Source organism: Falco rusticolus, chromosome 8 (assembly GCF_015220075.1).
Source record: "Falco rusticolus isolate bFalRus1 chromosome 8, bFalRus1.pri, whole genome shotgun sequence".
NCBI classification, from domain to species: Eukaryota; Metazoa; Chordata; class Aves; order Falconiformes; family Falconidae; genus Falco; species Falco rusticolus.
The window spans coordinates 51828502-51854356 of NC_051194.1; the positions used below are offsets into that span (position 1 = coordinate 51828502).

The 25855-nt window shown below is 42.2% G+C and overlaps 1 protein-coding gene and 3 non-coding genes across 4 annotated transcripts; all 4 read right to left on the bottom strand.

Moving 5' to 3' along the window:
* NOP58 (NOP58 ribonucleoprotein) lies at positions 1-25855 on the bottom strand. Its single transcript, XM_037396438.1, has 15 exons — positions 25714-25855; positions 21599-21675; positions 19850-19902; positions 17840-17964; positions 16671-16807; positions 15426-15490; positions 14016-14150; positions 12973-13118; positions 11905-12031; positions 11070-11233; positions 10212-10346; positions 8903-8964; positions 6113-6246; positions 1264-1382; positions 1-527 (listed from the first exon to the last, which is right to left on the bottom strand). Exons 1-15 carry the CDS (start codon positions 25756-25758, stop codon positions 471-473), a joined length of 1581 nt encoding a protein of 526 aa, XP_037252335.1. The 5' UTR covers positions 25759-25855; the 3' UTR covers positions 1-470.
* On the bottom strand, positions 11656-11741 carry LOC119153031. Its single transcript, XR_005106021.1, has one exon. It is a non-coding gene; the product is annotated as a small nucleolar RNA SNORD11 (small nucleolar RNA).
* Positions 12791-12874, bottom strand: LOC119153032. The gene has a single exon (XR_005106022.1). It is a non-coding gene; the product is annotated as a small nucleolar RNA SNORD11B (small nucleolar RNA).
* LOC119153037 lies at positions 14758-14846 on the bottom strand. Its single transcript, XR_005106026.1, has one exon. It is a non-coding gene; the product is annotated as a small nucleolar RNA SNORD70 (small nucleolar RNA).

The window sequence follows — 25855 nt, forward strand, 5'->3', positions numbered from 1 at the left end:
TATTATGCAGATATATTTGTATCAATTTTACAGAGAACTTGAGATTACAAGCTTTGAATTTTTTAGAGAATAAACTGCAACAGAACATGTACACACTTAATTTTTTTTTGCTGATCATTCATTGAAAACAATAAATCTCAGAAATGTTCTCAATAACGTTTAGAAAACAAGTTAAGAGACAGAGGCATAAAATCTCCATAAAAACATGTTTATTCCTTATCGGTAGAGACCGCATATGAAAAGAGGATCTATTGTGAGCTTTTCAATAAAAGCAACCGAAAAAAGCCAGCAATCCTCCTAAGTAGCGGAGACACATATCCAGTTCCAGGGCAGAAGACAGCTATCAAAATCGTCTCCTTGCCCTCTCGCAACACAGGAAAGTCAGTTTTCAGCAAGAGGCTAAAGAAATTACGTCAAGAAACACTACTCTGAAGCAGCTGTCCAAGGGCCAGTGTTCCCCCGGCTCATCATCAGTCTTCAAACTCATTTGTCACTTTCTTCTTTTTCTTCTTCTTTTTCTCTGTATTCTGCAAACAAATAAACGTTGCTATGATAAAAGCATAATAGAAAAGTAAAGCAACACATGTAGCTAGGCAACAGAGCTTACACCTGAAAGCATCACAGCAGCTGCCATACTCAGCAAAGCACAACCCAAGAGATGTCCCTCCTCTACTGCTAAATGCACTCGATGTTTACAGCACGGTGGGGCCAGTGGGCAAAGGAAGCCGGGAGCTCAGCACTGCAGCCAGGCAGTAAACCAAGCCAACTTGCACTAAACCAAGGGGAGAAAATTAAACCCCATGTTACGAACAAGATTTCAAAACTGAGCAAATAGTTTAGTTTGGCCCCATCCACTCTACTGTTGCTAGAAAACATCAAATGATACTTCATCAGTTCAACCGGAACAGCCTCCACTCCCTACAAATCCTAAACACCAGACAGATGCCTGTGGATCAGCACCAAGGGACACCCTGCCCAGTAGAAAAGACATACTAACAGAGAAGACCAAAGCTGGGGGTGGACAGAGGAAAGGAAGGGAAGGGAAATATGGAGGCATTACAGTCACAAATTTCCCAGACCTTGTTGTAATGCAAATCTCTTGGACGTTATGGCAATGGACATAACGAAATAGTTATCAGGGTAAAGCTGTCCTTGCATATCATGGGTTACACAGATGAGAATACATTTTCCCCCCTCACTCCAAAAGTTTTGGAGAGTGTCCATTCCCATAAAGGATCAGAGAGCCATGCAATTCTGCCTCACCTCAACTACGGGGCTGATGAGGGGTTCCTCACTCAGTGCCTCTTCTTCAGCTTGCTTTTCCTTATTTTTTTTCTTTTTCTTCTTTTTGACAGGTTCATCATCTTCTACAGTTGTCTGTTCTGTACCACAGAAGAAAAATGAAAGGCATGTTGTCAGTTAAGCATGTAAAAGGCAAAAAAACCCTTTCTACACTATGTAGGAGGATGCAATAATGGTATTAATAATGAAAAATACCGAACACCACACTGCCCCTCCTTTATATCTCTCTACAGCTGTTTTCCCTCTGCTTTGCCCTGACCTGCATGACTACTCATTGCTATAATCAAAATATACAACTACCTAGGACACAAATTACAATGTTCAGACAGCACTATTCGCATCTCCTAGTACAAACGCCACTCCTATATGCTGCTCCCAAAGTTTGAAACAAGCTTGGATGTTTTCATTGGTCTGCCAAATTACCTTCAAGTACTCTTTCTGAAAACAGACTGTCCACAGTTTGACAAATATTTTCACCAGCATCACAAGAGCTGGGGAAGGACTAAAACCCATGTTAGAAATCAGTTCAGCCAGCAGCAGCTTGTTTGCAGATGATTTCCCTATCTTGAGGTTGGACATCTGCTGAGAAGCCGATCAGTTTTTTTACCATTTAGACTGGCAAACACTAAGATCTCTTAATGCTGAGCTAATGTAAAGCATTTAATGCAAAAGCAGAAACTCCTTCCTCTCCTGGAAGACAGGAATTGAATTATTTATATTAGCTGAGAGGAATGTTAACCCAAGAAAGGTTCACCTATGCCCCCTTACATTTATTTTTCAGAACTATTCATCAATAGCTGGTCTATCTTATCACAGTGGCAAAGGCACTATGATACACCACTAATTTTCTAGAATACACACCACAGTCTTAGGAATCTCTGCGTAAAGAAACCAAGCAGAAATCATTACCAAGCTGACCACCTATGCAGTAGCCAGGCTGTTACCGGAGCATACCCAAGTCAAATTTATTTGAACAGCTGAGTCCAGTGCTGGATAACAAGTTTCTTGGTATGCAGTACTCATGAGTAAGTTCATGATATAGCAGTCCTTCAGTAGCTACAAAACCAAGAAGCTGAAACCCATGGTGTTTGTGGTGCATACAGCTGCTACTGGAGGTGTGACTCAAAAAGTAATTTTCTCACTGTACTCCCCCAAACAATCAAATCAAGTTAATTTTGAAACACACTCACCACTTACAAAAGGAACAAAACCAAAACCAGGGCAATTATAAAAAAACCTAAACACACAACCTCCTAACATCTTGATTGTACTTTGTCACAAAGTTTAGTTCCTCGAGGCAGCAGAAGGATGATGAGTCAAAAATACACTTAAATCTTTGCTTCTAACATAAGCTTCAGACAAAAAAATTGGCTTCAGGGTAAAAGATTTCTAGACAAGTCTACAGGAAAATACAGGCAGCTAACACATGCAGTTTTCTGACATTAAAAAAATGCCAGAAGCAAAACAGCAAAGGATTCCAGATAAAGGAATGGGTAAATATAATTGTACGTGGATTCTGCCGCACACATCATTCACAGTGAACTGTGTGCAAGCAGAAGGCATTCAAAAACGTGTAAAAGTAAGTATCTTCACCTCCCTGTAACACAGGGAAATAGAAAGTAGCTGAAAAATAAGCATAAACTACATTAAAGTCATACGGTACATACAAACAGAGGCATACGCACCATGTTTTGCTATGTAACAGTTTTGGTCAGCTGGATTGGTAAGCTATGCATTCTCAAGCAAAACGCTGCGTGGTAACCTTGGAAAAGTAACTCCTTGTTATGACCCTACATGCCATTAAGTCTGACACACCAGGCAGCAGAACCTGTCACAATTTACAACCGCAGATGATGATGCACTGTGCACTCATAGGCACTGTCACTTCTCACAGCTAGCAGCGGATGCCTTCCTGAAGATTTCAGTTGCTGCTTTCTAGCAAAACTCATGATGCCGGGTCATGATGTTGCTGTCGTTTAAGGCTTTGTGCCTCACAGGGTTCACTCCATTAATTTAAGATTGTATTTTTCTTTTTAAGAGAGTCTTTTCCAAGTGACTAGCTGCTACTATATCCTGATGGTTAAATACAAGCCGAATGCTTCACTAGGGGCACTGGTTTGCCCTGTCAGTGGTATGCATTTTATCCAACTGCCAAGACTGTAGTCACAAAAATACCTGTCCTATTTCCCTTCCCCCAACATTCAAACAGGTTTTAACAGACAACTCTTTAAATGAATTATATCTTGTTTCAGGCTCCATCCTTCCACTTGAGTTTCTTTTTCAGTGTAAAAAGGTAAAAGTAGTTTGAAGTCATGCCTCACTCGCACCCCCCTGCCAGTCCCTATCCAAAGTACTGCCGTACACGCACCACAAACGTGGAGAGAAAACATCACGCATCTAATCTCGCAGTAACATTTACATTTCAGGCTAGCACAATTCAAAATATTGTCTCTCTTTACAACAAGTATTAAAGCAAATCACTTTTCAGTGGCAGCTTCCCAGCTTATTCCCGTCCCTTACCTTCCTCCTGTAATACAAACTAGATGGAATTCTTCAGCCAGATTAATTTCCCTTTTTGCCTGCACTCCTCTCCCCATTTATCACATGCACAAACAGCATGGGGAAGGAGGGGGCAGAGCTTTCTTTTACAACACTGTGTCTAGATGTGTAATCTCTGACTAGGGAAAAGCTTAATAAAGCACTGCATTAAAAAGAATAGAGCCAAGAACAGCAGAAATAAAATATATAAATGTTAAAAGCTCGTGCATATTTAAGTGGACATGCAACATAAATCTTAACACTGGGATGTCCTCTGCACTCTTCTGTGTATTACAGAACTAACTTATCGGACCACCACCACCCCCCCTTCTAGCACGCTGTGCAGCCATACACACAGTACTAGAAAAGAGCAAGGTCAAGGTCTGTCTAGTGGGTGTCAGGGAAATGCATGTACTTTGCTGGGTGGTATTTAATAACCAGAATTTGCAAACATAGGGGCAGTATTATTTTAAAGGCTGAAGGGAGTAGTTCTGCATACAGAAGATATGAGATAACTAAGTTATCTGAAAACACTTCTTCCATAGTCTGAAGAGCTGGCACAGTTAGTTCTAATGCCCAAGTATCCAAATTAAATGATCCAGCTGATATGAAGAACTGGGAGAAAGCAGGCGCTATGAACCACACATCTGAAGGATGCCCTAGCATTTCAACAAGAAAACCTGTGACAAGAAGCAACACATCTAAATCCTGTACTTCAGGTTTTAGGAAGTTAAAGAACCCCAAGCAAACAGTACAAATTTCAGTAGGCCACAAGCATTCCGAACACTATCTACTGCTCAAATAATTCTTGGTAGCTCAAGGAGAACTGCTAAGCTCCACCCAACCCCTAAACCAGGAAGTATCGATACTCAATAAAGCAAGTGAAGCAAACACAAGCAGGTTTGTGTATAAAAGCATGAACCATTGAATAATAAATATATCTATGAACAGAAAAATCCTACTCATACTCTAAGAGACCAGGCTAGAAATCAATGTAATACTTCACCTGTGAGTAGCTCATGTCTGTGAGCTGTCAACACTTGCTTTCATAATGCAAGGGAAGCCCAAGGCAGCAATTCCAAGACTATAGTAAGGGAAGTTAGTTCAAAAGATTATCAAAACCAGTAGCTGTTAAACATACCCACATTCTCCAAAAAAGCAGGCAAAGTTCAAGCCTCCAAAGTACTCCTGTGTCCTTGTCTCATGATAAGCACAAGTGAACAAGCTGAGGCACAGATCTCATCTTTACAGCACAAACGATTCTCCCTCCAGTGTAACTTCAAGTTTAGATTCCTACAAGCTGCTCCATCCATGTACACAGACATCATGAACCAAGTGGCATCTAGAAAGGTCGCACCTTGAGCATGAAGTGGTACAGAACAAGAATTCTGACTACACCCTGATAGTCCAGAACACAACAGCATAGAGAACACCAGAAAAGGATGGCTCTGACAGCCTTCCCTTGCTGCAGGCACAAGTAGTTGACAAAACCTGGGAGTAGCTCACACGCAGATGTGGCTTAGGGTCTCACAGAAGTGACTTAAAATTCATCTTCCTTTTCCTTTCCCACTGCCACCCCCCCCCCCCAAGTTACACACCGAGTACTCCACTATCACAGCAAGTATTAGGCCAGCCATTTAGAGGTGCTGCAGTGCACACTGTAAAGAAGAGAGAGAATGTTTCTTAAAATGAACCAGACTGAAGATGCAGTCCAAAATCCTTCTCCACACAGTAACTTATCAGAGAAGGGAAGAACAGCTATGGCCATAGTTCAGTTTCAGCTCTCCAGAGAATAACAACTGTTCCCATATTATGTAAATTCAGACTGAAATTTCCAGGTGTTATTTCACCTCAAATTCTGACTTTCAATGTTTATATATTGAAATATGACAGAAAACAATTCCATACATAATAAAATGGTATTCTTTAAAGAAAATTAGGCGAGCTGTGTTTTTACAGAGAAGAGCTTTTTTTGTCTTCAAGATACCGAGGCCCACTAAATACAAACGTGTTGAGCAGGAAATTCTGCAAGAAGAATATGAGTAGAGTTTTGGTTTTAAGTGTTCTTATATGCTTACAACTGTTCAAAAGCATGTATTTAAAGTAAATTGACTGCACTCTGGTGTCAGTCCATAAAGGATTATTATTTTTTTTTTAAAATACACTGTCATACGCAAGGAGAATAACCAGGTATTGTAGCTAGCTGTAGATGTTAAGCCCCACTGCACAATGCACACAGCAACAAGCCAGCAGCACAGATGCAGCAACTAACCTTTCACCTCTGCTTTGATCTTCTTTGCTTTCACAGCAACCTCTGCATCTTGTTCTTCTACCTCCTGAATTTTGCGTTTCTTTGAAACGGCAGGAAGTGTAGAGTCACCAGAAGCGTCAAATATTTTTACTTCGCTGTAATGAAGAGAACAAGTCAGTTTAAGTAACAAAAAGAAGAGCTAGCCCCCCGGTGAGATCCTGCAGTTGAACATAAACTTTCCAACACAACCTCCTGAGAATATTGACAAATCAATCTTGCTCAGTTAACAAAGCATATCTACAGGTAGTGAGGCCCTTTCTCCAATGCATGAATGGCTCATCAGTAATCATGACTACAGGAGATACCACACAAAGTACAACTGTCCAATCTAAACAGAAGATATCAGTTAAGTAAGAATTTGTTTCTGGTTTATATCTGTTCAAGGCTCTACAGAGCACTTAAATTACCTATTAGATTGACATCTCTGCTGCTGAAAGCTTTTCCAGCATACCTGTATGGTCACAAGCACATAGCTCCCCACAATTTGTTAAGGCCATATAAGCATACGCTAAGGGTAATACACATACACAGGAGTAGAAGTAGCTTTACTTTTGCTGCCTCTGCATTACATTCACAGGGCACAATTCACAAGGCAGGATAATGCTATGGCTCATTCCTGTATCACCAACTTTCTGGGACTCTCAATTATCTAATCCGCACCTGAAGCTGCCTTTTCTCAAATATGACATGCTCCTTTGTTTGGTCCCAACCTCCTCTACAAGCTGCAGAGAACCAGCCACGCTGAAACCCAATGCCCTTTAGCTGGACCTCTTCAGGGGCAAATGAATCACCTAATAGTAATGAAGACTTTTTTTTTTTTTTTTTTTTTTACTTATTCAGAACACAATTCCTACTGAAGGAGAAAAGGGTTTTAAAACAGTAAGCCTAAACTATCCCCACCCTGGCCCCAGCCACATACTCAGCATCTGAACTTCTCTAAAGTAGGAATCTGAAGTAGCCACTTCGCACAGGTTACAAAACCAACTGAGGCTAGTGACTAGACTGGAAAGCATGTGGTAATTCTAGCAGACAGTACAATCAATCAATTCGTCCTCCAAGCATCAGAAATTATTCTTATTGGTATTAACACTGTATATTGCTTTACAGAAATTGATTACACCGGCTTTTGCAAATAGTGGGCTTTGCTTCCATTAAACCCAGGCAAGAGCTCACTGGCTTCCTTGTCATTGTCAAAATACTGCTAATGAAGAAAAAATGAAAAAAAAAAAACCCAGCAAATAAATATGCCAAAGATAGGTAATGCAAACTCATGTCTTTTTTGGAAAGTGTACTGAAATGCTTCACTTAAACATCACCTCTAAAAACTATCTCATAATTCATTTCTGAAATACTACTTTGATGTAGCTAATTCATACATGATCCATAGTTCCATGCAAGACTAAGAGATTCTTGCCAGTCTCCTTAAAGCACTAGTTCAAACAATCTCCATAAAGCAGCACTACAAGGACAATTTGACAGGGACTGAATCGGTTTCCCTTTTAGGCAGCCAGACTAAGCCAAACAGCCAGGAACTGTCTTCAGTCTCTCCCCCAAGCCTAGACATGTTTGCAAAGCATGTCTAACAGTAGACACATGTCCTGGCAGGAATTCATGACTCCTCATTTCAAGAGGTCAAAAACCAGCATGTATGTTGTCTCCTCAACACCCTCCTCCCCTAATCTACTAACTCCTTACACACCCTGATGCTGTCTTTTCAAAAGCTGCTCCAGAAATCACAGCCATCTCACTATGCTTTGAAATGTCTAGCATATGGAAACAAAAGTTACAGCTAGGCTTGAGAAAGATGTTTGGGGACTGCAGATGGGTGCAACAGTGCTATTTTTTCCTCACAGAACTAGCACCCAGCCCTGCTTTTGCTAAGTACTTGCCCTCTCTACACCAAAGGTTCAGCAAAATAAGCATGCCAAGCTAAGCAAGAAGCCTGCAACCAAATGAAGGAAAATATCCAGATGTCACAGCTCAGACTAATAATACCCTGTTCAAATCCACAGATGTTCAGCTGTCCCAGTTGCAATCTACAGTGTCACTTCAGGCACAAGAAACTGCTCTAACAGTGTCCAGAGTACAGAACCTATATATTGCTTAAGATACATATTACTTATTACATACAAAACCTAAACAAGGAGGTGAAGATTTGCTCAAAACAAGTGAGGATTTTTTCTTTTCTAAGAATAAGATGACTAAGTAGGTCTCTAGGACAGCTTTTTCAAGGCCAGGCTGGATGGGGCTTTGAACAGTCTGGTCTAATGGAAGGTGTTCTTGCCCATGGCAAGGGGATTGGAACTGGGTTATCTTTAAGGTCTCTTGCAATCCAAACCGTTCTGTGATGCCATGATTCCCTGACAAAGAAATTCATTCAAGCTCTGACTTTGCCAACTTTAATTTATTCAGATTTGCATTAAATAAAGCTGCTACATATTAACTCCCCAAACTGTTCAGTTTTTTGGTCTGACACTGATAGTATCTAAATATACTTGTTACCTGATTACATCAGTAAATTACTCTTAGAAAATCAGGACTTTCTCCTATTCACTGGTTTTACCACAACTGTAAAGTGTGGAAAAATGAAAATTCCCATTAGCAATGGGACTTGTAATCCGTGTTTAAAGACACAAAAAAAAAAGTCTTCTGGATCTTAAGTCAACTCAGCCCACAACCAAAAAGCTTCTCAGAAATAAAAACATGGAGAGCTATTTATACTCAGCCAAGCGCAAAGGAAAAACTATTCACCTCTTGTTTTGATACTTGTCTGTCCTGGCCAAGGCTTTTCCAGTACCACTTATTCTTCTTATCTACAAGAAAAATTTGGATGTGAAAAATAAATTGCTTATCATGAAAACAATTCACAACATTAGTTCTACAGCCCTTGAAAGGAATTAAAAAAGTAAAGACAAACATTTATTATTGGTCAGGCTCTTGTGTACCTGTATGAGTCTCACACATGGAAGAACAGTGACAGGGAGGTAAGTGGGGTGAGAAAGTCATGTGCCTTCATAATATTGCTCTTCAAGAGCCAAACTCAATTAAGGGACATCTAGTACTGGATCAAACATACCACAGCCACATGACATACAACATCATACCTCTAAATTCCCAAGATCAGCTCAAATTTCTGCACTTTTTTCTGCAAGAGTAACTGCATGTCAGGGCAGGTATCACCTGGCATAAAGCCAACCTTAAAACCACAATACAGGCCCCAAACTGGATTTGATTTAAATTTGTACTTGTCAGGTGACCAGTTTGCATTTTGGTATTAACATGTCTCCTTGCCTTTGTTTTGATGGGAAGTATCGCTTCCCATGAAATGCTTAAGGAGGAGCAGGCAGGTTTTTCTGGATTTTTCTTTTTTGTTCTAGTGATGCCAGTACCAAAGCATTAGTATCAGATCTCCTAGCTCGGAAGGCTGAACCTAGTCATCATTTACAAGATCACACGCAGCAGGCATGCCACCTAAATGAGAAAAACAAACCCTATGCTCTCCCAGCATGCTGTGCCGATGGCAACAGATGGAACAGCAGGTACAGAGGCAGGATATACATTAGGTGATGAGAGGGCAATGCAGCAATTTGCAGAACAACATCTTGCATTAGCTACAGAGAAAGCTCCTTAAGACAAAGCATCACCAGTGTTCAGATTTTGGGCAACCACAGTGGAAAATGTGAGGTGGGCAGAAAAGCCAAATGCGCTTTCTTCTAAAGGTGAAGAGAAAGAAGCTGTGAAATAATAAGCACATTTTTGCAATTAATACAGAGATTTAGTAAAACGTAAAGACACAATCTTACTTATTTTGTTCAGAATCAAGATATTTCAGTATAATGTAAGTGAAGACAGGCATGTAAAGAAGAAAAACTGACATATAAACAAATGGACGCAGCCAGCTTAAAAACCCTACTGCTTCAGCCAAGCTTGAGAGAAAGTAGAGTAATAGTGACACTAGATCACACAACTGAGTGAAGGGAAAAGACTCAGAAAGCAGTGCATCAGAAAATCATATCATAAACAACAATGTCAGCTTCATGCAACCCTCTGACAGACTTACCCCTCTCTCTTCCAAAAGCCTCAGTCTCGTCTCTACTTTTAGTCTGTTCTCAGCTCCCATTTCAGCACTAGTATCCTCTCCAAGGGCATCATAACGAATAGTCAAGGCAGTCTTAGCTGCCAGCATTCGAGAAATCTGGAAAAGCCGAAAAAGAGTATTAAATGCCAAGACTTCACGTAAGGCAACGACAGGAAACCACACTCACAAACAAAAGAACAAAGTAACCATTTACTAGCAGTGTTTAGTCCAAAAGAGTTAGTACATCATTCTTTCAACATTGAAATACTGTTAATGTTACACCTTATTTTCTTGATAAATAGAGGGGAAGCATCTGAGACAGCAAGTTCGTTATACATATCCCACACTAGCCCAACCTTTAGATCAGATTAGTTTGAGGTGTCATTTCTGTCTGGATAGCTTTCTAGTTTGGGTTGGTTTTTTTTTTCAAACACCTGCACGGTAAAAGCCTAAGTTCCTTAAAAGCCAGCCACGAAAGTTACTAGCTTAAGCACAACACAACTGATTTTCAAGCAAAAATAAAGCTTGTAACAGCTTAGTTTACTATCACGTAGAAGAAAGTAGTAACATACCCCTTGAGAAATTCACCATTACATCATAACTCAGCAGCTACGCATCTGTTATTACTCAGATGCATCAAAGGGACAATCCTGTTTGCTTTTTTGAACAGGAATGAATGACATCCAAAGATTTGTGGGACAGTGTTATTTTCCACGTAACCATGAAGCAATACAGTAAAGCAAGCCATGGAAAGAGGTGCACTGTGAAGCTCAAGCCACGTCATCAGCAGACATTCACGCTCTGGAAAAAGCCAAGCTGGTAAACAATTCTGCAACTCACCTTTCCTTTGTTTTTAGTATTGGTTTGTCCCACTAGGGAAGCATGATAGATAAGGCCAAATTTAGGTGTGTCCCGTTTAGTCTTCAGTGCTCTGAAGAGTGCCTTCTCAGCACCCAGTAACTGAACTGTTGAAGCTGGATGTTTTGCCAGATTCAAGAGGGAACCTAGAAAGAGGCAACACAGCAACAGTAATTTGTCAGAGGATCAGCTAGAGAATCAGGAGGCTAGATTCCCACACTATTCAAAAGGAGGAATCTCAGAGACATCTGATTCCTATTTCTATGACAGCTGCTTCACATTCATTTCCTGAAGGACAGGTGACCCGTTTCAGTCTTTCATGCTTCAACTAACTGTCTCGGTTTGATTTCAGCAACAGGAAAGGCGGCTGACTCAATAAAACATATTGCACTGGAGTAATGCCTACTCCCAACAAAGTCTGGCAGCAAGAATGCGTCATCACAGAACTGCAGCTTAGATAACTGAAATAAGGCTGCTACCTTGAGTCAGTCTGACTATAAAAGTCTAATGCCAGTTTGCCACCATTTTACCTCAGAAGCGACTGGACTATCAGCAGGAGGCTCAGTAAGCATCTCAGAAGAGGTAGTGACTTAAGTTGCCCTCATATTCCAAAAAGAATTCAGGCCAACTAAGAACTCTGTCATCACAGGCTACTTCCAAGCTCATGCTGGTATTCTCAGATTCTTCAAGAGCCACCTTCCCCCACTTTACCATGAGATGTTCATCAGGGCCTTGCATAATCCTTTTAACTGACCAGTCAGAGAAAATCTCTGATGAGGTCACCTAAGCTTTATTTATGCTGATCAGCGTAACCCACCTGCATGAGCAATGAGCCTTGCTCCAACCAGTTCGCCCACCATGACAGTAAGATTAGGAGCAATAGCCATCATTCTGTTCTTCAGGTAGTCATACAGCTGTGTTCGATACTCAGAGATTTCAATTACCTGGCAGACAGAGTTTGGTTACAGGAATCAGTATCAGCTGACCAATAAAGATTTAAGAGCTAAACATATTGAAAAGAGGAAGTGCTGAGAATTCCAATGAAGGAGATTAACAAAATGCAAACAGCCAAGAGCCAGAGTTACAGAAAGCTTTCTATAAGGCATATTCCCAGAACAGACCTCCATCCACAAAGTATATTGGATCTGTACTGCTTATTCCCTTATGCAACTTATTTTCTCAGCAACGTTCCCGATAAAGCAGCTGACAACATGCCAAAGACAGCGAGGCAGAACAAAAGTACTTAGTAAAGACATTTTCTTTAGGACAAAACCCTGGAACATTCAGTTTTCACATAAATCTTTGCCACCATTCTCTTGAAGTGGGATAAATGCTCTTTACTTGTTCCATACAAATACACACAATTAGAACAGACATAAAAAAGCAGCAGGGTCTAGACCAGGAACAGGAACTCCTAACCCTGCCACTCCCTGGTAGTCACAAAGGGATCCAACTGGCACCACTAAAGTCTGAGGGAGTTCACATACAATCCAGATGAAAGCAGGATAGGTCTCCCAATTCCTTTTGAGGCCTCAGCACTCCACTTTTAACCCAGGGTTTATCACCTAGCTTTGAAAGTGACAGACTAAAAAGATGCTATACAGTACCATTATCTCAAAGACTTAAAAAAGCACGACGATGCCAAAAGTCACACAAAAGTAAGACTGCCGCTTTTGGAAGACCGTGCAGATATCAACAGGCTGAGATGGCTCAGATGAGGTAGTGACTATGCACCCTCATGTCTGTATATCAGGAAAGCACCAATATAGGAATCATCACTGCCATCGCGTGTTAGCAATACCTTAGGAAAAACCTCTCCTTGGCAGAAGGGGCTCCGATATGGCTAAAATGGAGTTCCTGTTACTATTCATCCACGTGTACATACCTGATCACAGAGATGGATTATATTGTTTATGTCTTCCTCCGATACTTCTGTCCCCATGGAAATCTCAGCAGCAGCCTTCACATCCTGTTCAATCTCCTCTGGTAGGATGTCAGAAACATCAGAGGCGGCAAAATTGCTTCTGTCTCCTATGGGGGACAGATGAAAGCATGTTTCATGCTGGGGGCAAGATGAACTAGTAAAAAAAGCACAGAAACAGATAAAGATAAAAGGCCAAAATAACAACAGTGAGTCAAGACTGCTGTCATGCTATTCCAAACTCCCAAAATACATGTCAGTGTTCTGACTTACGCTTATACTAGCTGAGAATGGTTGGAAATATCAAATTTGAAACTAGGAAAAAAGCGCCCTTATTCTGTAACTGCAGAAACTTCATCTTTCAGTAGCTACTTGCTGCAAAATTCTCAGTCACAGGATTACAAAGAATTCCAGGAAGCAAGCAGTCATTTACCACTAACCAAACCTATGTAATTCTTCCTATAATTGGGAAAAGAGTTCCCTTAAAATCACAAGTCTCTCTCTGGACTGCAAATGTCATTATTTTTAAAAAAAAAAAAAAAAAATCTTCAATACAAAGCACATGCTTGAAGAGCTGAGGCAAGTGTCCGAAATGTTACAGTGGTCATTCTTTTCTGCTCTTACGAACAACTACAGTAGTAGTTCTCTCCGAGATCACTCACAAACATGCAGCAATTCTCTTCGTATCAGTTTTTGGCAGCTAATTTCCAAAGTGGTCTGCTGATTAATTGTAATTCTAAGAAGATATGCTGGTGGTCCAGGAAGAACTCGCTGACGATATGGCATTAGCTTTCTTTTAAGCTTAAAAATGATAAATTGCATCAAGATACAGACGCGACCATACACTACTTTTCTACTGGCCGTATTTACACTGCTGCTGAAGGCAGGATTGTATACAGGGTCATGACTAGCTGGATGAGCGAGTTGCTGGTCTACAAATCAGTGCCATTAATGCACTGCATACTAACATGCAACATTCTCCAGGCTCATGTCTCCTTATTACTCACCAACTTTCCGCACACATTTACAATACGTTAGGTTATCTGTGATGATTTTGCCCAGTTCAGGGAAGTGCCAACCATACCATTCCCTACAGCGCATGATGTAGTTATTCAGTTCTTTGTCCAAGTCATCAAGAAGTGCTAAGAGAAAGAAGAATGGACTTTTTTTTTTAAAAAAGAATCTAAAAATGGAAAACTCTCAAATCAACAGATTTAAATAGCATAAAGTGTTTTATCCCATAAAAGCTAGAATAAAATATAAGCTGCGGTACATTAGAAGTCTTTACTTTTCAGGGAACTGCATAATCCCAGGCACAATATTATGGAATTCTAGTATTACTGTGAGTGTGGCCCGAAAGTTTCATCACTGGGACAGTCTTGGTACAGACTAACAGCTGCAAAGCACGTTCCCCTGAAAGGCGAGCAGCAGCCAGTCAGCCTTCCTCTCAGTCAGCCAAAATGCTATACACAAGACTGATGTTAAACTTAGCCATCTAATAAACTTTAAGGAAAAATGTTTTAATGGTGAGAAACTGATCTGGTATTTAATTACTTCATTTAAAAGATTGTACTAAGCCCTTTAGTTGCCTTTATAATATAAATATACCCAACAGAAATACAACAGTCTTACCGTTTACCAGATATGACCAGTAACTGGATTTAAAACAGAAGAGTGTAGCACCCACAGCATATATTGCTACAGAGCCCTGAGGGTAAAATATTTCCCACTAACACAATACCAACATTCCCATCTGTTGTCTCAGTGGTAGTGACGAAGGAACAGAAATCAAATCATTAATTTCAGCTTAACTATGTTTCATCATTGACAACAATCTGGGAATTAATATTTCAAACAGGATTCCTCACCACTGCTTCACAGCAAGCATGCTGATTATGATGCAGATGTCTTCAAGGAAAAAATAAGGAATGAACTTCCCTAGGTGCATTTACAATTTCAGTCTGTTTTCCATTAAGAACGCAAGGAGATGGAATGCAGCATTACACACTGCAGTGAGTTTTACATGCCCAATTACAGAATGTATTTCTACAATGCCCACTATGTAAGATACCACCAACATGATGGGCTAGAAAATCCACAGAAAATCCTGCGGGGCCCATTCTCCCAACACTACTCAGAAGGCATGTTGGGAAGTGAAGTCCTCAGAGGACTAAGCTAACACTGCCTGTACCTTCAGCCGCTCTCTATGCTAAGAAAGAGTGGATGACAATTTACTGTATCATCCAAAAAATGTTCCTGCTTGTGGAAAACCCTATTAAGAAAACACATCCTGAACACCAATGCCCAGTCTACTGAAAGATGCTAGGAGGAAACCAACAGCAATACTTCTCTGTAACCAATGTAGTCAGCTATCCTAAGCTGAATGTATTAATAATTTAAGCTCTAAATATACTTACAAATTGCCTGGATAATCATAGTATCTACTTTGTCTGGGCTGAATTTCAACTTGTACCGGGAAAGGCTGAGGAGACAGAAATACAGTTTCATCAGCATCCTGACATCCTGCTGAAAGTACGTCCCACCTCTTCCTCTCTTGTATTAATGCAGCTGTCCATACATTCATTCATACCAGCTCAGTTTTATGCCACTGACTGCTCTCAGCTGTGGCCAGAAACTACACTGACACAAGTTTCACAACAGCTCCAATGTGTACATGTGCACACCCTGTGACCAGGGTGAAAGTTAAGGCTATCTGTACCACGTGCAGCAGACTGAGCATGAAGGCTGTGGTAGGAAACTGGCTGTTGGTTTCTTTCCGCATGGTTCCCCACAAAAAATATTTGTCAACAGCATTTCCAGTTCTGCAGCAGCTGGAGGTCATCCACAAAACTCTACCTACCCAGCAGCAAGCATCAGCAACGCTAATGTGAAACAACAGAATAAACTTCCTGGAGCAGATTCTTACTGTCTGAGAAAGCCCATTACCATCTGGTTTTAATGTATGTTTAACATTTCTTAGTATGCTACAGTACAAGACACTTGATATCAATGAGGACTTGCATCTTCAAAGTTCTTTTTCAACATTAATGCCCATTTTCTAAGCAAACATGCATTTATTTTTAAGGAATTGGCTACAGCAAAGCAGTTCTCTTAACTTGCCAATGGCTCGTGGACAGGACAAGCTGACATCAGGATACTGATTAAAAGTTACTCATGAATGAATGTTTGACCCCATGCTGATCCAACAACTTTGCATTTAACTACTGTTCCACTAAACCTAGGAGGCAGTGATAGCAAGGTGGGAAGACAACTCTGCCTTTAACATTTACATTATGTATTATATGGGTATTTATTCTGGCATAACTCAGCAAATCATGGTCTTCACCTTGTCTCTCAGTGGCAATGGAGGTTTAAATGACCCATCTGGCTGTTACAGACATTGCAAATCAAATTCTGAAGTACATAACATGCAAAGGAAAGCTATCAAATACAACTTCAGGTTAAGATGAAGCCTCTCTGTAAAAGGATGTGTGCAAATTGGACAGCTCTTTATAAAACAAGATTTCAGATACAAATATGGCTTAGTTTACGGAGTATAAGACCACGTAACATAGTCAGAGACACTCCAAGCAGCACAGCACAGCCAAGAACACAGGAGTGGAGCAGACACAGGATGAAATAGACCTGTTGTAGGAACTTACCTGTGCGCCAGACCAAGACACATAGCTGCCATCTCTCGAGAAGGGAGGCCTGTAATAAGCCCTTCAATCTGGGAGCGAATTCCTCTCATCAGCTCTGTAACCATTGGGCTGTGTATACAACTCAAATTCAGCTTATCCTGCAGAATGGAAGTCTGAAGTCAGGCGTGACAATAACATTCCTCTAAAGCCCTTCTTCCACCAGCCTTATCGCATTATACCTGGTTTTCCCACTACAATCCCATGATCACACAACAGTTTCAGTCATCTTTGGTGCTCGAGGTAGTGACACCCCCAGTTCCCCAGAGAGTAACAATTCCAGTTTGAAGAAGAGATTTATAATTAGCGTTCTATCTGTTATACAGACACTGGAACTGAATATTCAAGATTTTGCGGTTTACTAGAAACAGTTTAGCCACAGAGAGAATTTCAGAGGTAAAGCGCTGGGGACTTTGAGTCTTTTTCCGAGAACAAAACTGAATAATTAGTTCAGAGTCTTTGGTATTATTCGCTTTAACACTAAATCCTCAGTCTGCAGCCTACACCAGTTTCCTAAGACAGCAAGAGGAGGTTGTCAGAATAAAATTCACTGGAACAGGGAGTAATTGGACATAAGATGGGAACCTCATATTTGACACCTACAAGACATTGGAAAAAGTAGTCCACCTCTACCGTACTACTTCCTTCCCCCAGTACGTGAGGACTGAAGGACGTGCACAATTGCTGGTAGACCGAGGAAGGCAGAACGATGCATATTCCTGACAGGATAGTAAGTCACACCCTGCTACTGCTGCATCCGTTATTGAGAAATAAACATTTCTGCCTGGCTAGTTCTTTGGTTCTTCCCCCCCCCACACTTCTTCTGGATGGGATCACTAGGGAAATGAATTTTTTAATCTGCTGGGTTTCTAACCATTTAAATATTCAAAAGAAATCAAGCAAACCTTAACACCTCAGCGCACTTTTACCATATCATTCAATTGTGTACTCAAGACGACATCTTCCCCATATATATGCAATACACATTTGACTGCAAGGATTAGTTATCTTTCAAACTGCAAACACAGCACTGGCAGCATAATCCATTGCTAATAATTGCAAGATCTCTGAAACCCAATTATAAGATTTCAGTTGCATGAAACAAAAGGAAGAATGGAAAAATCAGTTATCACCTTTATGACACCTCCAAGTTTGGCATCTGCTACAGCCAACTGTTCATGGGCATCTTTTGCCACTATCTTCTTAAGAATTTTCTTTAAGTTCTTGCTGAGTTTGCCTTCTACAAGAGCTGTGGATGCTATATAAAACAAAAAGACCAAAGATGTAGTTTCTTTCTGCTCCTAAAACATGTAAAAATGCTACTCCTAACTCAGTATTTTTTATTTTAACTGCCCACAGTACTTCTAGTCTAAGCTGCAATACTACTTCGCCATGCAGTAGCTAAAATTGAAATAGAAGAAAATTATATACTTGCTCCTTTGGAGGCCTAAATCAGAAACCCTTCTCCCAGTCGCCTCTCCTTTCTCCATGTGGTTTCAGTTCTATTTCTGTTCATTTTGTTTAAGGATCTCTACAAACAGTATGCCATATGCTTTAGATATATGTTTAACATTCCTGAAGGCATGGCTATATGAGAACATTTTGTGTATCATTTAATTAACAAGCCATTTTCCAGGTCCTTTAGTCTGCAACTATGATATCCTAAAAATTGAGTAACGGCCTATCTGCATCCTGTAATGATGATAATGTACTACCTAAAGCTCAACAAAGGATGATGCGAAACACACTGACTGGGCAGTCAGACACAAACTTTTAATATAGCATGTAGACTGAAAAATTTTAAAAGGACGTTCTTCATTCTCAAGTATTAATAGATCTGAAAAAGCTTTACAATTCCACACAATATATTTTAAGCAGGTATTTATACAACTGTCTTTGTGGGTCAGCTCTGTGCTCCACTTAACTTCTGTGATTGATGCACCATCTTCATCACAGTAAATAAGAGCAGAAGCCAGTGATTTTTGATTTCCAGAACCTTAATGAAATGCAAGGGTAAAATCTAAATGCTGTGCTGAGTTTCCTCTCAACCTTTCTACAATGGAGATAAGTTTCCACCTTTCAAGCCAGCGAATAGCTCCCAACCCACTTACAACAGCCATGTATGTAGTCTTCCTTTCAAAATAAATGTGACAGTCTGAATAATCTCCCATTCAGATAAGTAAACCTGAAGCAAAGTAGTACAAGACTTTTTGGTTGGGTGGGGTTTTTTTTGGGGTGTGTGTCTGTGTTTTGTTCTGCGAGGGGTTTGTTTGTTTGTTTGTTTTTTAAATCAGCCTAACTACACATGATCTGAATCCAAACCTATGCAAAAGCAACATAATTCAAAAAAATATGCCAGGGAGAGTAATATACAGAAGCTTCAATCTCAGTTGTTTCACTTGCATCTCATGCATGATGGGAGTGTCTCCATTCTCCTTTCCTTAGCTTCCTTTATAAGCTAACCCTACTATATCAGAATATGAAGAACTGCTCTTTAGCTGTAAATGTGACCTGGAACATCCACCTACTGAGGTCATAAAGCAAATTCAGCTGTAATAGTCACACAATTTCTGAATTGTTAGATAGAACTTTTTATGATTTCTGTTCAAACTAGTCCACAGCACCAAGGATTTAAATGCTGAATTAGTAAAAATATTGAATATAAGGCTTTTAATTCTCTTTAAACACCTGAATTTCTTCTAAGTGGAACACAGACATTTTTTAGGCTTAAACACAGGCAAAACATGTCCACAAGACAAGGGCAGTGGTAATAATATAGGTACTCTGACATCCGTCTGTCTCTGTCATAGTGACTAAACAGTGATCAAATCAGTTATATTCAGCTTCAACAAAAATCCGTCATTGACAACAAGCTACATATATCAGTCAAAACCTTCTACATGGTGCTCATTAGTGAGCTGCTTGGGAAATAAGCACGGTGGAAAAAAATTGGACTCATTACATCTCTACTGCACTACAGACTGGATGGATGACTTCATAATACAACAAAAACAGTTGACTTTGAAAAATGTGTAATTTAAAAAATAAGCAAGGAAACAGAGAAGGGACAGAGGTAAGCAATGACTGAACTAGTGCATGACAGGGATATTTTTTATTTTTAAGAATGGTGTTAACCCACTTACCAGCAAGTGCTTCTGTTGTGTCCTGAAATTTTTCAAAGTGTTTCAGCTTTACTCTATAGAAAAAAAAATAGAAGTGTGTAAACGAACATGCATAAACCAGATGCTAGAACCATTTTACATTTTTTCTGTCTCTATTATAGTTCCCCTCTTCTCTCCAAGACTGCAGTTTTGTTTGAGCCCTATATGACTTCTCAGCTGGGTCCCACAAACTTTATTCAGAAGGAGAAAAAAAAAAAGAAAAAAGAAAAAACTGTGAATTAGTATTTCTCGGACCAATATAATCAGAAAACCTAAGCCCACTTTTTGTTTTGTAGTTCATATCTAACAGACAGACATCACTCATTTAAATTTCAACACTGCACTCTGATTAACTAGGTGTCACTGCTGACTGACTGGTGGTAGCATCTTCCCACTCATCTTCAAATGGGAACCTCCTGCCTCTCTGGAATGTATTGCCAGCACAGCTCAAATTTAACAAGCTTTTCAACCAAATGCATCTTCAAAGACTTTAAAACTGAACTGATTCATTGCCCATGAATCCTCAAGTCCTCCCCTGTAATTAGACATCAGAATACAAGTTCTAAGCTGAGCTTAAAACAAACAACAGAAAATTCTTCCATGCCCTAACTGCTGACCAGAGTCAAAAATCATTTGGACAGTGTTTAATCACACTGTGCTGGATCCTTAGGCCCAGCTTTCCTCTCCCCCTCACATAGCCTGTGGTGTTGATATCTACAGTTACAGTTAAGAAGCTATCTCAATCCAGTAAATTCCTTGTCAGGGACATGCATTTGACTAATCCAGTTCTGATTAACTACTGCTCTTTGTGAGTCAAGTATCTGCAAAGGAAGCAAGGTCACAGATAAAGCTGAATACTTAAGTTAAGCATTAGCAGAGCCCAACAGAAGCTCCAGGATTATACTGATGCCTTTTTAGAAAGGCAGGAGAGAGAGGAATTACTTTGATCAGAGTAAAGATCCATTAAGAGCCACATCCTGTCTCACAAGTGGCCAAGATGTTTCCAAGACAAGATTAACAACACTACAAACAGGCAGATGTGGGATATTCCAGCCTCTCCTCTTAATACTGTTACAGAGCAGGATAAATCCAAATCACAAGGCATAGCTTGTTCAGAGGTATCCGTTACAACCAAAGCTGGTTAGAAATCTTCCAATAAGAACGCCCTAGACAGGCTTGGAAGGAATCCACTGCTGTCCCCAGCTTTAGGGCAATTTGCTAGAAAGGCCAGCTTGGTCAGCAGACACTGCAATCCCTGTGCAGCTATGCAGTGGTGCTAACATTCACCGATTGCATGGGCAACAACACTAACTCTCAACTCACAGTGATTCATATGCTATTAGTTTCAGCTGGATTAAACTTTTTTTATTTTTTAATTTCTTGTGAGCACAAAACCCTGTCATTTCATCCAGTTCCAGCATTAGAAGCTTGGATGTTCTTGTCAAAGCATCCAGATTTCCTTAAAATATTGTTCAATTTTTTGCTTCGGTGACACATGGTAATGACTTCTTTCCTTGCAGTGTAATTAAGCTGCAGAAGTTATTTCTTCCACTGATACTCAATTTTAAGTTTCTCTGAGTAGCTGACTTCACGTTATTGTTCACAGCTTTCAGGTTTTACAGTACTGAAAAGTAAAAATCAATACTACTTTCTGAACTTCAGATGTACATAACTACAGGCAGTCATGTCCTTCCAAAAGGCAGGCTGCCATCCCCACATAAAGCTGCTTACATTTTGTTTGCTTTTTCAGGAGTTTCAAATTCTTTCCATAAACTGTCAACTTCTTGGAGCTTTTTCTCATTCAGAACCTGTAGAAGAAAAAAAAATATTAAACCACACACACACAACTGTGTTTAAAGTGCTTTTGAACAATCTTCAACCCTGCATTCAGTAGAGAAGACCTGAAGCAGATTTACAGTGTATCCAACCGCTGGAAGTTAATACTGATCAAGGCAACAAACTCAGCTTCGACGATCTCAGTTTCAGCATTTTCTCTTAGCAGCTTTATCCTACTAATATACACACAATATCACAGTGTTTTTATAGAAGTTGCTCAGTAATGGCTGGGCTCTTCTGAAACTGCACATTAAAGCAAAACCCTCTCCTTGTTTATCAAAGCTGGGCTTGCTCCACCTCCTCTGCAAGACTCATTCACAACGCCACTGACCCAAAACCAAACCTGCCACTGCTCTGGGAAAATACAAACACATCCGGGACATTTAAAAGGAAGGCGTGATCCCACAAGTTACTTTCATTAATCTGAGCTAGCCCAAGAGACAAAGAGAACAGCTCTACAAAGACGACTTTTCACCGCAGTTTGGTAAACTGAGCCAAGAATTACCAAAGAGGCAGCAATGGCTTAATCCCATCTCTGTACAAAGGGGCTCCCCCTCAGTTTTTAACCAGACAAGATTAACAATTACACCCCTAAAGCCTACAAACATTTCACAAAATGCAGCATGTACTGCAGATTCCTAGAAAAGTGCCCAGGAGAACAGTACAGTCAACATCTTTATATTTTCTGCACCTCACTCAAAAATTGTGGGGACAAAACCACAAAATGTGAATGCAATGCAATTGCCATTTGACTTGGTGCAGTGGTGCAGAAATCATTCTTGGGATCATGAGATTTTGCTCCCTTGCAAATTTTTAAACCCCAGCCAAAAGAGGTTGTCTTTTTTTAAACTCGATTAGTAGCTGAGAAAATAAACATAGCAACTCATTTCCCACAGGACTCTGAGGCACAGAAAAACCTTCTGTTCACAGAAAAACCTCTCTTCTGAAGAGAGGGTAACTCTTCCTTCCCTCAGCCTGCTGATTCTTTCCTACCATTCATCCTTCCTACCCTGAGGCCTACAGTATTTTCAGCCTCTATAAAGACATGGGTGCATAGAGAAAAATAAAGACATAGAAGCTGTTACATCAATGTTTTTAATATATAGAAATTACATGCTATAGATATTTTGTGTCCTGAAATACTCACTGAAAAAAGTCTTTCAAGATTTCAAACATGGTTATGTCCCATTTGCCCTTATATTTAGAGTGTTAGTTCCTCTGATGGAAGTAACACCTACAAGCACTAACCAAGACCTACACAGCTTGCAGAGGAGAACAGTTCTTGATCACCAAGGCATAAGGGCAGAGCAGTTATGCTGGCAATGGTCATCTGTTAGCAGTACTGAAAAGGGAAGTGGGTGACCCAGAGGGCAGCTCTGCAGAGGAGGACCTGGGCGTGCTGGTGCACAGCAAGGTGCCCGTGAGCCAGCAGTGTGCCCTTGGGGCCAAGGCCGATGGCACCCTGGGGGGCATGAGGAGGAGCGAGGCCAGGAGCAAGGCCAGCAGGGCGAGGGAGCTGATCTCCCCCTCTGCTCTGCCCTGGTGAGGCTCATCTGGAGCGCTGTGCCCGGTGCTGGGCTCCCCGGTTCGGGAGAGACAGGGAACTGCTGCAGAGGGGCCGGCGGAGGCTACAGAGATGGTGGGGGGAGTGGGGCATCTCCCTGGTGAGGAAAGGCTGAGGGAGCCGGGCCTGTTCAGCCTGGAGAAGAGAAGGCTGAGAGGGATCTTACCAATGTACACAAATATCTTAAGGGCGAGTGTCAGGGGGATGGGGCCAGGCTCTTTTCAGCAGTGCTCAGTGACAGGACAAGGGGCAACAGGCACAAACTGCAACATAAGAACCTCCTTACAAATATGGGGAAGCACTTCCTTTACCCTGAGAGTGACAGAGCACTGGGACAGGCTGCCCAGAGAGGCTGTGGGGTCTCCTTCTCCGGGAAACATTCAAAACCCACCTGGATGTGATTCTGTGCAATGTGCTCTAAGTGAACCCCCCTGCTTTAGCAGGGGGTTGTTGGACCAGATGATTTCCAGAGGTCCCTTCCAGTCCTGACCATTCTGTGATTCTGTGACCATGACCGTCTCCCAAAATTCAGCAGCACAAATTCTGTTCAACATTCAAGTAACTAAAAACAAAAAACACCCCCCAAACACACACACCCCTAACACCCTCCCCAAACAAAACGAGCAGTGACAACCTTTAAAGACTGCTTTACAAACAAACAAAAACCACCCAAACCAACCTAAACTGAAGAGAATATTTTGATACAGAATGAGCATACAAGTGTAACAATGACTCAAGTTTGCAGCTGAACAGCTACCCTGTCTAGGAAAGGAAAGCTATGTGATTGAGAGCCTTGCCCTGCAGATGTGCAGTGGCTGGAGCTCGCCAGATCTGGCCTTGGCAGCTGCAAAGAGCGTCGGCATGGAAAATCAAAGCTTGTCTCAAAACATATATTTTAATAAAATACTTGTGCTCAGATCCGATAGACCGCTTTCACCTCTCTCCCAATCCAATCCAGCCCAGACACCACCTGCAGGCCACTGCATTTCCCAGGAAGCAAGTGCTTAACAGCCTGCCTTTAACGCTGCCTTGGCGCCTGGTGCCCTCTAGCCGCTTTGCACACACACGGCAGCCAGACCCCACGCCCCAGCCGGCGACACCTACAGCAGGGGGCTGCAGCACCTCTGCAGAACTTCCATTTCTCTTTATGCCACTCCCACCTTGGCTTTATGTCTACCCTGCTTTCAGAAATTAAAATATGGGTTATTTTAAGCCTCTCCTGGCTCCTGTGAAAGATTAAAAAGCCACAGTGCACCACACAAGAAGTTCGAGCCTACTCAAAAGGTATTTTTTTTTGTTGTTTTTTTTTTTTTTTGTAACTTGGAAGGTGCAGGATATTAGCCAGTGTAAACATCCAGTGAGCAAAACCTTCAGGGAGACCACTGCACGTGTTAGTTTCCCAGGTCTAAGTGTTGGGGAGGGGGCACAGGACAGAAGTATTTCTGTCTTCTCCCTGAGGCTTACACCTTAAAATTCTCCTTGCCTGAACTGCACAGCTGCACTGCAATGAGGAGAAAAGGTTTCAGGGCAGATCAAGTAAACGTAATACTCTGCAGAGCACCAAGGGCGTAGTTCTGCAGCTGACTAAGAAAACTACCACCTTGCTCTCTTTGCACCTGCACTTGTGTTAACACAAGCTAAACTCAGAAAAAAGCAGACTAAATTGGCAGGGTAGGATACAAGTGTTAGGATCAAATTCCATAAGCAAACTGGTGGAACTGTATGAGCACCAACACTCGAGCAAGAGAACTGAGCAGAGAGGAGCACAAAACCGCAGCAGCTTTGGCTTGGACTTGTTCGAACCACCGTGGAACCGCTGAGGCACCTCAGCGGGAGGCCGGCAGGGCCCGGCGCAGCGGCCTGCTCCCCCCAGCGGGGCGGCACACCGCCCGCCAGCGCTGCCCTGCCCGTGTGCGGCCGGCGGGCAGGCCCCGCTTCTGGGAACGCTCGGGCCGCGGCAGCGGGGGAACCCGCCGCCAGCCCCATCGGCGGGGGCCTGCTGGAACACCGGGCGCGGCGGAGAGCCGGGGGGGGTAAAGGCGGGCAACGTGCCCACCCATGGGCGGCTCCAGAGCCTCCGAAGGGGGCAGGGGCACGGCCCCTCACAAAGACCCCTGCAGGTGGGAGGCAGTGAGAGCCACGGGTGGCGCTTGGCGGGAACGCTGGGGCAGCCCCCCCATTCCTCCCCCCACCTTCCTCCCATTAATCACTTTCCGGCGCACCCCCTTGCCCGCGCCCCCCTCACCACACGGCCTCCCAACTCCTGCTCCCCCCGCCGCTGCCCGGTCCCCGGCCCCCCGCACGGGTAACCCCCCGAGAAGCCCCCGGCTCTCCCCTCCGCCTCACGCCGGGACGGTAGCCGCCCCCCGCGCCGAGACCCCCTCGGGCGGGGACGGGCCGCGGCCAGGCGGGAGGCACGGCGCCCGGCCGGCACGGCGCACCTCACCTTGAAGATGGCGTACCCAGCGGCGGTCTCGAACAGCACCAGCATAGCGGCGGCGGGCCCGGCCCGCGGCGGGGGCCACGTGCGCGACCGGACGGGACCCCCAGTCAAGCACAGGCGCGCGCCGGAAAGGGAAGTGACGACA